Source organism: Plectropomus leopardus, chromosome 23 (assembly GCF_026936395.1).
Source record: "Plectropomus leopardus strain MGB_pleo_1.0 chromosome 23, ASM2693639v1, whole genome shotgun sequence".
NCBI classification, from domain to species: domain Eukaryota; kingdom Metazoa; phylum Chordata; class Actinopteri; order Perciformes; family Serranidae; genus Plectropomus; species Plectropomus leopardus.
Window position 1 is genome coordinate 24,494,057 of NC_142198.1, and position 10,944 is coordinate 24,505,000.

The 10,944-nt window shown below is 41.5% G+C and overlaps 2 protein-coding genes across 2 annotated transcripts in view; both read left to right on the forward strand.

Moving 5' to 3' along the window:
- Positions 1-1,849: 1,849 nt before the first annotated feature.
- Positions 1,850-10,944, forward strand: part of tsc22d4 (TSC22 domain family member 4) — a 17,105-nt gene continuing 8,010 nt past the window's right edge. Inside the window, exon 1 of the mRNA XM_088073719.1 lies at positions 1,850-2,394. The gene's annotated coding sequence lies outside the window, so the exon portion shown is untranslated. The remainder of the gene's footprint in view (positions 2,395-10,944) is intronic.
- Positions 2,401-4,511, forward strand: LOC148185822 (uncharacterized). The gene is made up of 2 exons (XM_088073724.1): positions 2,401-3,111; positions 3,242-4,511. Exon 2 carries the CDS (start codon positions 3,521-3,523, stop codon positions 4,046-4,048), a length of 528 nt encoding a protein of 175 aa, XP_087929850.1. The 5' UTR covers positions 2,401-3,111; positions 3,242-3,520; the 3' UTR covers positions 4,049-4,511.

Consider the following 10,944-nt stretch of genomic DNA (forward strand, 5'->3'; position numbering starts at 1 on the left):
GCGTTGTAGAGATCTGGGGTAGGGAGTGGCGGGTGTTGGAGCAGGTGTTGGAGCGGGGCCTGAGGAGGGTTCTGGGGTTTTGAGAGGGGTTACTGAAGAAGGTTGAGAAGTAGGCAGACTTGGTGACTTGGGGCTTGGTTGAGGGAGAAGAAGTTGTTGGGTTGTTGCCAGGTTTCAGTGGTTAGAAGGAAGTCCGGGTGTTACTGAGGATAAGTTCATGGAGGGCGAGGACTTTGTTGTTGAGTGATCGAGGGTTGAGAGGCAGAGTTGGTGTTGTGAGAGGATGGTGGGACAAACACGGTGACCAGATGGTTGGAATTGAGTGTCCGTGAGAGGAGTAAACAAAGCAGCGACGTGAGCCTCTGTGACTGTAGCGGGGTTAACGAAGGAGGTTTTTTTTTTTTAAGTTGTTAGATCACTGTGATACATGAAGGGGCGGTGTGGGTGTAGATTTCGAACACCTGCGCAGTTGAGTATATGAGCATAATGATGCCCGAGAGGGAGAGCTGAGCGAGAGCGACTAGCCGTGTGCGAGGTGCACAGAGGTGAATGGCTGCAGTGTACGCCAAGATTATCCATGGCATGGCAGGAGGAGATGAAACCGAGACCAAGGTCCCCTGGGGAGAGGTCACACAAAGTGGGAGGAAAAGAGGCGGTCACGATAGCCGCTGTAGCAGCTACTGATAGCCACCTATCAATTGGCCGGGCGCAGCGACCGGCTTGCAGTAAGCAGAGGAGGGCGCAACCCGGTTAGGGAGTCCAGTCAACTTCGGGAGGCTGCTGAGAGGCAGTCCGGGGCCAAGACCCACAATAACAGCCGGCGGACACCAAGGTTGGTGGTTGGAGGCAGCGGCAGCAGGTAACGAAGAAAACACAAGGGCAGTAGCAGACGGATGAACGGACAGCGCCAGCGTCCTCCCCACACATGCGTAGAAATGTGAAATTTAAATGCTAAATGTTAAATCTGAATATTAAATGTGAAATCTAAATGTTATATATGAAATCTAAATGCTAAATGTTAAATCTGAATATTAAATGTGAAACCTAAGTGTTAAACGTTATATCAGAACGTTATATATATTAAATCTAAACACTTGAATTTAAATCTGAATATTAAATGTGAAATCTAAGTGTAAAATGTTATATTAGAATGTCAAATATCATAACTAAATGTTAAACCTAAATATTACATTTTTAATCTCATTGTTAAATGTTCTATCTCAATTTTAAATGTCCTATATAAATGTTTAATGCCAAATCTGAATGTTGAATATTAAATCTAAATGTTATATCTTAATGTTTTATGCTAAATATTCATGTGAAACATTATATATATATATATATATATATATATATATATATATATATACATACATACATACATACATACATACATACATACATATATAGGATTATATTCTCCTCTTCTTTCTCTCCTCCTGCTCTCTTCTCCACCTCCACCTCTCTCCTCCCTCCTCTCTCTTCCTCTCCCCTCTCTTCTCTCCTCCTCCTGCTCCTCCTCTCTCTTCCTCTCCTGTCTCCTCCTCCTGCTCCTGCTCCTCCTCTCCTCCTCCTCCTCTCTCTTCCTCCCCCCTCTCCTGTCTCCTCCTCTCTCCTCTCTCTTCCTCTCCCCTCTCCTGTCTCCTCCTCCTCTCTCCTGTCTCCTCCTCCTCCTCTCTCTTCCTCCCCCCTCTCCTGTCTCCTCCTCTCTCCTCTCTCTTCCTCTCCCCTCTCCTGTCTCCTCCTCCTCTCTCCTCTCTCTTCCTCTCCCCTCTCCTGTCTGCTCCTCCTCTCCTCCTCCTCCTCTCTCTTCCTCTCCCCTCTCCAGTCTCCTCCTCCTCTCTCCTGCTCCTCTCCTGTCTCCTTTATCTCTCTCCGTCTGCTCCTTGCTCCTCTTTCTGCTCCTCCTCCTCTCCTCACAGCGCAGGCGCCCCTGGCACTAAGCACGCACGCGCTTGGCGCGTTTGGGCTGGAACACGCGCAGGTCTCTGGTGAGTCGCGCGCTGTGTGCGTAGAGGAGGATGGAGGGAGGACAGACAGAGGAGGAGAAGAGGAGTTAGTCTCTGTAGGCAGAGGAGGAGCAGAAGCAGCAGGAGGAGCAGGAGGCCTCCTCCTGCCGCAGGAATAAACTCAGCAGAAGAAGAAGTCGGAGCACTTCCTGCTAAACTTTTCTCTGTTTTACTCTGCGCGCGCTCCCGCCGCCCGCGGCTGTCACGCGCATGCTCCGTGCAGCTGAGCAACTTTTTTCTTCTTCGGTGGATAATGGACCGATTGTGTCACCGGGACCGGCGGTGACGTCACCAGAGAGAGCGCGCACCGGACGGAGGCGCGCGCTGCCGATCCACATCATAGCCCGGAGCGGAGCGGGAGCGCGCCCCCGCTGAGTGCATGAACGTGAGTGTTTGTTTATAATGATGACGTCAGAAACTTTGATTTACCGACTTTTTATACGTTTATAGAGTTTGTTGTTTGTGCAGTTTGTTGTTTATAAAGTTTGTTTGTGTAGCTGGTTTTGTGCACGCCCCCATGGAGTCGCCCCCCCCCCGAGGCAAAATGTATAGTGGCCTAAAGTTGAACTACAGCGTCACGTGATGCACACTGGCCCAGAGAGACTTTTCCTCGTTTGTCAACATCGGGAAAGAGACCTCCTCAAATCACTGGATCATTTTTTTGGGACATGTTGACTCTTCAGAACGTATTTTTTAATAACCATAATTAAAAACATTAAGTCCTAAAGATGTAAAATGTGCTATTTTCCAGATAAAGAATTCGATAAAGAATTAAAATGTAATTCGATATTTCTCCAGACATAAAATGAACACGCATCGGACCCACGGGACTCTCCGAGCTGTTCGCTTCGCTGTGTGAGCGAGCCAGTGAGTCGGAATCAGTGCTCGGGTACACTCGAGTACACCCGAGTACACTCGGGTACACTCGGGTACACTCGGGTGTGTTCGGCTGTCGTTAATCACTTCCACGCTGCTCTATGGGCCAGTAGATCCGGGTATTTTACACTTTTCTAAACCTGGAAAAAGAGTTTTCTGTGCTTCATGCGCCGCTGAGCAGCTCTCATAGGAGTGAACGAGGCCCCGCCCCCACGGCTGTATCCAGGTTTATTATACATCCATGAGCTCTCATAGGAGTGAACGAGGCCCCGCCCCCACGGCTGTATCCAGGTTTATTATACATCCATGAGCTCTCATAGGAGTGAACGAGGCCCCGCCCCCACGGCTGTATCCAGGTTTATTATACATCCACGGTTTTGTGTCGTTTGTTTCTGTCAACTGTCGTTTAAATCTGATGTCATCGTTGTGTAGCCAATCAGCATGCAGACATGTTAAATGTTGTAAAATGGTCCAATCACAGCAGCCGGTTAGTCTCTGAGGTGAAAACTCTGGCTTTGTTCGAAACTGTGTACTGCATACTACAGTTGAACGCAGTATGTAGTATGTAGTATGCACGGCATACTACATACTACATACTACATACTACATACTGCGTTTGACTGTGAAAATGAAAAATGTTTGAAAAGTTTTTGCAGCACCCAGAGAATGACCTGACACTGAAATACTTTATTCTGACGGGACGGAACCAAACAGAGCAGAACCAAACAGAGGAGAACCACACAGAGAACCACACAGAGAACCAAACAGAGGAGAACCACACAGAGAACCACACAGAACAGAACCAAACAGAGCAGAACCAAACAGAGGAGAACCACACAGAGAACCAAACAGAGGAGAACCACACAGAGAACCACACAGAGAACCAAACAGAGGAGAACCACACAGAGAACCACACAGAGGAGAACCACACAGAGAACCAAACAGAGGAGAACCACACAGAGGAGAACCACACAGAGGAGAACCACACAGAGAACCAAACAGAGGAGAACCACACAGAGAACCACAGAGAGGAGAACCACAAAGGAGAACCACACAGAGGAGAACCACACACAGGAGAACCACACAGAGAACCACAAACAGGAGAACCACACACAGAGGTTCAAAATGCTCGGGCGTCACGTGACTCGAAAAGTCATAGGTAAACAACTGCATCGATTTACAATAAACACGCAGCGCATCGTATGTAGTTTCATTATTTTATTGTCTTTTAAAGTAAAACATGCTTATATTTGAAGATTAATGTTAACAGCCGGCGTTAGATCAGACTCATTAATGTCACATTTCAGCAGCTCAAGAGTCAGAGGCAACAGAAGAGAAGCAGCTGAGTGCTAAATAAGGGTTAAACATGATTAAAATAGGGAGTCATGTGGGGATACCTGGGAAATGGCAGCGCTCTAGATCCGCTCCCGGTCCCTGACCATAATTAAAGGCAATTAAACCATGACAACTCTCCGCAACTAATTCTAACTACGCTAAGTAAGTTGTGGCTTTATCTACTTACGCAGAAGTTCTGGATTTTGAGATGAATCAACCCAAACGAAGTGTGCAGACTCGTCTGAAAACTACTGTCCCCGTGGATGCTAGCTCGGCTAGCCCCGGAACTAACCCGAAAAATAGCATGGAAGATCTTTTTCTCGAGATCACTTAAGCTCGGGGAAACTTTAAATCAAGTGGCGACGATGTGACCGTACACGGGCAGAGACACCACCGAACTCAAGAACTCGTATAAAGCGCCCAAACAAGAATGGATGAAGCTGAAACCCGCATTTCCAATGTGGAGGATAGCGCAGCTAACATGGCCAATGATAACATGCGGCTAACAGAGCGAGTGGACAAACTTTGGCAGAGAATTGAGAACTATGAGAACCAAAGCAGACGAAATAATGTCAGGCTGGTTGGACTGAAGGAAGGCAAGGAGGCCGGAAGTAATATGAATGATTATGTCAGGAAGATACTACGAGATGGTTTTAAACTGGATGGAGAAGAATTTGAAATCGAAAGGAGCCATAGAAACGGAGGACCACGGCCGGATGATAATGCAGCCCCACGTATCATACTGGTGAAGTTTTTACGGTATACGGCCCGAGAGAAAGCTTCCCTGCTGCTGCTAAGAAAAATAAAAGGCTGAAATGGGAGGGATGCACCATCTCGATGTTTGAGGATTTGACCAAGGAGCGCCTCTGATCATGGAGGCTGTTCTCTCCCATCATGAAGATCCTGTGTAGCACCAGGTTAAACACACGCCGCACACCCAGCAACCTTGAGATTTCACGTGGAAGGGGAAGAGATGGAGCTTTCACTGACCCGGAGAAAGCTGGAATGCTTTATACGGGATAACATTACTACCGTGGGAACAAGAGGACTAAGTGATACACGCCAGCACGGAGAGTTGAACTTTATTCTGAAGGAGGCGTCAGGGGACGGGGACCAGCTGGGAGCTGTCACGCACCAGGAAGCTAGGAGAGAAATGACGGTGCCACCCAGAGGATCAACACGGACCGAATCAGCAGAGAAGATGCTTACACTGTCAGGTTCTGTTTTGAGACAGTGTTTTTGAGTTGAAAACGTTTTCTTTTGTTTACTGTTTTTGCTGATGTGGCAGGACTTGGATTATGGTTAAGTCTAAATGTTTGTTATTGCAAAAGGCAAGGCATGGATCTATTACACTGAAATTTGAATAGTATGGTTTTACTTTTGAAGAGAGGAAAATATTGTTTTTATAAACTTTATGGGTAGTCAGTATATCAACATTGTTTCATGGAACATTAATGGTTGCAGCACTTACCAAAAGGAAAAAGATACTTACATATCTAAAATCTAAAAACACAGATATTGCTCTTATACAAGAAACTCATTTTAAAAAAGGAGAAGAAGCTCTGAAAAATGAAACGGATTGGGTGGGGAAAGTATTTCACAATTCTGTATCTAGTAAAAGTTATGGAGTTGCCATTTTGGTAAACAAAAGCTTAATTTCATATTTTCAAAAGAATTTAAGGACTCTGATGGACGTATCCTGTGTGTAGAAGCTAAAATTAATGGAGTAATGGTTATATTATGTAATATTTACGCCCCCAATAAGGAGAGCCCAAATTTTATTTCTAAAGTCTCTAAGATGTTGGGAGGCCTGGATGGTCCACTTATATTAGGGAGATTTTAAATCAAGTAATAGATGACCATTTAGATCGCAGAGTAAAATTAGACCTTCCCTATATATTTCGAAGAAAGAAATGCCATACACAGTCTACAGGAAGATCTGAGTTTAATTGATATCTGGAGGCTTGTTAACCCGCCATGAGAGGGAGTATTCTTTTTTTTACTCTCATTCCCACAAAACTTATTCATTTAATAGATTTTTTTTCTAATTTCACACTCTCTCATAGATAAGGTTATAGACTGTAATAAAGGAGTTATAGCAATAACGGATCATGCTCTGGTGGAGCTACATTTAGATTCAAATGTTGATAAAATCAAAGTTGGAAGATGGAGAATGAACACAAGTTTATTACAGGATGAAGAATTTGCTAAAAACTTGGGGGAAGATATCTGTAAATTTCTAGAGTTAAATATTGGTTCAACAGCCGAGACTAGCTACAGTATGGGACGCCTCAAAGCATTCAGTAAGAGGAAAATTTATTTCAGAGTTCCTTCAAGAAAAGGAAAGTCCGTAATAAGTTACAATCATTAGAAAAGGAAATATTGATTTAGAAAACTGTTAGCGAACGGTTCGAAGAGGAAAAATTTCATAAAATCTGTCAATTGAAATATGATTTACATGAAATTTATAATAAAAAACAGAATACGATTGTTTAGGCTTAAAAACTAATTTTATGAAAACGGAGAGAAGACTGGACGATTATTAGCAGACAGTTAAAAGTCACAGGACTAAATAACACAATTAAGTGACAATTAGAGAAAATAATGAACTAATCACATCCACAACTGGCATTAACAAGATCTTTTTAAGAGTTTTTATGAGGAATTATATACATCTTCAAATATAACAAAGGAGGATGATTTGGCCACTTTTTTTGAAAACATCACGCTGCCACAGGTTCCTCAGATGGAAAGAGATCATTTAGAAACCCCCATATCAAACACAGAGGTAAAAACTGCTATTATGGCTATGAAATCTGGGAAGTCACCAGGTGTGGATGGCTTCCCAGCTGAATTTTATAAGAAATATCTGGATGTGCTATGCCCATTTTCATAAAGGTTCTGCAGGAAGCATTTGAGTGTGGATCATTACCCGACAGCTTTAATGAAGCTATTATAACCCTACTACCAAAAAAAGATAAAGATTTAACAGACCCTGCAAATTATAGACCTATGCTTTAATTAATGTTGATTGCAAAATATTATCAAAAGTATTAGCTCTGAGATTAGACAAAGTTTCTTTTAACTCAAAAATAATACATAAGGATCAAGCAGGTTTCACAAAAAATAGAACATCAACTGATAACATGAGAAGACTCTTGCACCTACTTTGGTTGAATAAATCTAACCTGCAACCTGTTGCCTTTATCCCTTGATGCCCAGAAAGCTTTTTGATCGGGTGGAGGGGCCTTTCTTTTTGAAACACTATCAAGATTTGGGTTTGGCTTTAATTTCTGCTTTTCGATGGGTGCGGATCCTATATTCAAATCCCAAGGTCATTGCTTTTTACAAATGGCATGATATCTCAGTTCTTTAAAATATCTAGATCAACACGCCAGGGTGTAGTCTTAGTCCATTATTGTTTACAATATTTCTACCCTTTAGCTGTAATGATAAGAGAGGAACCAAGAATTCGAGGAGTTAATATGGGGGGCAGGAACACAAACTTTTTCTCTCACGCTGATGATATTCTGGCACTGTGTCGATCCAGCGCCATAGTGTTCTGTCAAAGACATAACTTACTAGAAACTATTAAAAACATATTCTAAAATTTCAGGGTACTGTATTAACTGGCATAAGTCAGAGGCCATGCCAGTTTCCCTGGTATGCTCCCTGCACTCCTACTTAATTCATTTAATTTCAAAATGGCTCCCAAAAGACATGGAGTACTTAGGAATAAAACTAAATTCAGATATAAAAGAAATTATTACAACCAATTTAGAAAAACTATTAAACAAAAATTAAGACTAATCTGGAGAAATGGGATAGGTTGAATTTTAACACTATGGGGAAAGTAAATACTATTAAAATGGTCATTGTTCCCCCCAAATTAACTATCTTACAGGTATGCTTCCTCTATATGTATTCCCCCACAGCTATTACTCAAATATAACAACATGATAAAATGCTTCCTTTGGGGGTACTGAAGAAACTCCAGAATCAATTTAGATAAATTATACCAGCCAAAGAAAGATGGGGGGGCTATCCCCACCAAATATATCCTATTATAGCTATTCTTTTGAAATGGCAAAATTTTGCAAAACACTGGAATGTAAAAAATGCAGACCTAGACTGATCTTTGATTGAGCAGGAGCTCACGTTCCCTTTCAAACCCACAGAGAATCTCTCACAAACAATTAAGCAAAAGGATGACAATATGATGAACCCAATTTTAACTCATTCAAGGAAAACTTATGGACATGCATAAAAAATTGTAAAATCTTCTCATAACACCCAAAAATATGCATCTATTTGGCACAATGCTAAAATAAAATAGGTAAACAAACCATTTACTGGGCCCACGGTTGAAAATGGCATTAGAACATTAGATGATATTTTGAGGAGGGTAATTTTGTGTCTTATCAAACATTATTAGAAAAATTTAAACTTAAAGGAAGAGCCCATTTTTGGAAATATTTACAACTCAGACACTGCATTAAAGATAAGATACTTTCTACATGATGATGCTAATATTATTGATCAGTTCTTAAAATTACCATCAAGACTTCAAACAGCCTCCAAGTGGTAATGAGATATGTCCCTGAAGACCAGCAAAGGGTGTGATTATTTAAGGAAGCTATGGGAGAAAGATTTGGATTGTCTTTTGGATGAAGGAGTGTGGAAGGGATTCTTTCCCATATAATTTCTTGAAAAAATATGTCAGAGAAGCCAAGGAGCAAATATATTCAATATAAAATAATACATAGATATTACTACACCTACTAGACTGAATAAATGAAATTAATAAATGATGACTTATGCTGGAAATGTAAAACAACGTTGGTACATATCTACACGCAATGTGGGAATGTACTCAAGTTTTCCCATTGTGGGAAAACGTTTTGAAGGTAATAGGGAATTGGCTAGGATGTATTCTTCCAATCTCACCAAGGCTCTGTCTCCTTGGGGACAGAACAAAAGTACCAAATTTAAACAAATTTAAATATCGAATATTAAAATCTGATCTATTAACTTGTGCTCGTCTGATTTTGAGGTAAGGAAAGAACCCCAAACCCCAACTATGGAAATGTGGAAAGTTCAAAATGATGGAACGTAATGTACGTGAAGAAATGTTGATGAGACTGAACGGTGGAATGAATCTGCTAATGAACAATGGGAAAGGTTTAGAAATTTTGTATGTATAGAAACTGAAAAGTAAATATTTATCTGTCAATGTGACTTGATATGATAGTATTCAGGGTGGTTCCAGGTCTCGAAGAGTAAAATTTAAGATTTTGATGCCTTGGGGGTCAAGTGTCAATAATTAATTAGTACTTTGAGAACCCGGGCAACTACCTTATACCACACCTACTGAACACCCATTATTCAAACCTTTATTGTTGAACCTCTCAGTTTTATTTTAGATAATTAGTGATAGACATTGCCGGCTGGAACCTGCCAATTTGTTCTGTTTTATTGTATTTGTTGTGGTAAAAATTAAAATTCAATAAAATGTGAATTACAAAAAACATGATTAAAATACAAGGATTAAAATAGATTTAAAAATACAAAATATATAAAACACACACACACACACACACACACACACACACATATACTGTATATGTATAGTACTTTTATATATAAAATGTATAATTACATAGTATAAATCTGAGTGATGTGGATCTGACATATATGGTTATGCTGGAATATTTCAGACTTACCATAGTAAAGGAGCAGGTTGCTGTTTATTGCTTACATATATATATATATATATATATATATATATATATATATATATATATATATATATATATATATAAACGTGTGTTTTATTTATCTTTGCCTTTCTACTTACTTACTGCAATTAATTAATTTCATTAATATCTAATAAACTCAGAAACATAAGTAGCACATCAGACAGTTGGTATATGTCCTTCTTTTGCGGTGTCCTCTCAGATAGTGTCCACCATGCTTTGCTGTGCTGCACGGGGACGCTCCAGGCATGAAGACAAAGACACGCTGACTCACAGATGAGGACAATGTTGCTGAGTAATGCCAGCAGAAGTAGTCTGACACTGACCTCAGATCACAACTACAAAGAATATGTGAGGTTATCATTTTCAAAAACCCAAACAAAGAGCAGTGAGAGGCCTCGTTTATGGTTTAATAAGAATAAGGAACAGGGGAAGGCTTGCAGAAGACAGGGAGCTGACACTCAGGATGACGGTGCTGTCTTAGTGCAGGAGTCTCCAGGCGCCACTCTCTCCTGTGTAGATATTTAACTGAGAGGGAGGGAGAAAAGGACAGCAGAGAGGGAGAAAAGGACAGCAGAGAGGGACAGGAGAGTGGGAGAAAAGGACAGGAGGGAGGGAGAAAAGGACAGGAGAGAGGGACAGGAGAGAGGGAGAAAGGGACAGGAGAGAGGGAGAAAAGGACAGGAGAGAGGGACAGGAGGGAGGGAGAAAAGGACAGGAGAGAGGGTCAGGCATACCTTTTAGGCCTGAGTGGGAAACCCCTTTGGGAAACGAGGTGTTTGTTCCCCATCTTCAGTTATGGAACCTTGTTAGTTGTGTTAAGTTTGTTCCTCTCATTGTTCTGTCGTCACTGCTGTTAACATAAGAGAGTGATTTTAATGCAAAGAGTAAACTGCTGCACCTGAACGCATGAATTAGTCAGATCTGCACTCCAGAGGAGAGCCTTCACCAGGCTGTAATACTGCCCT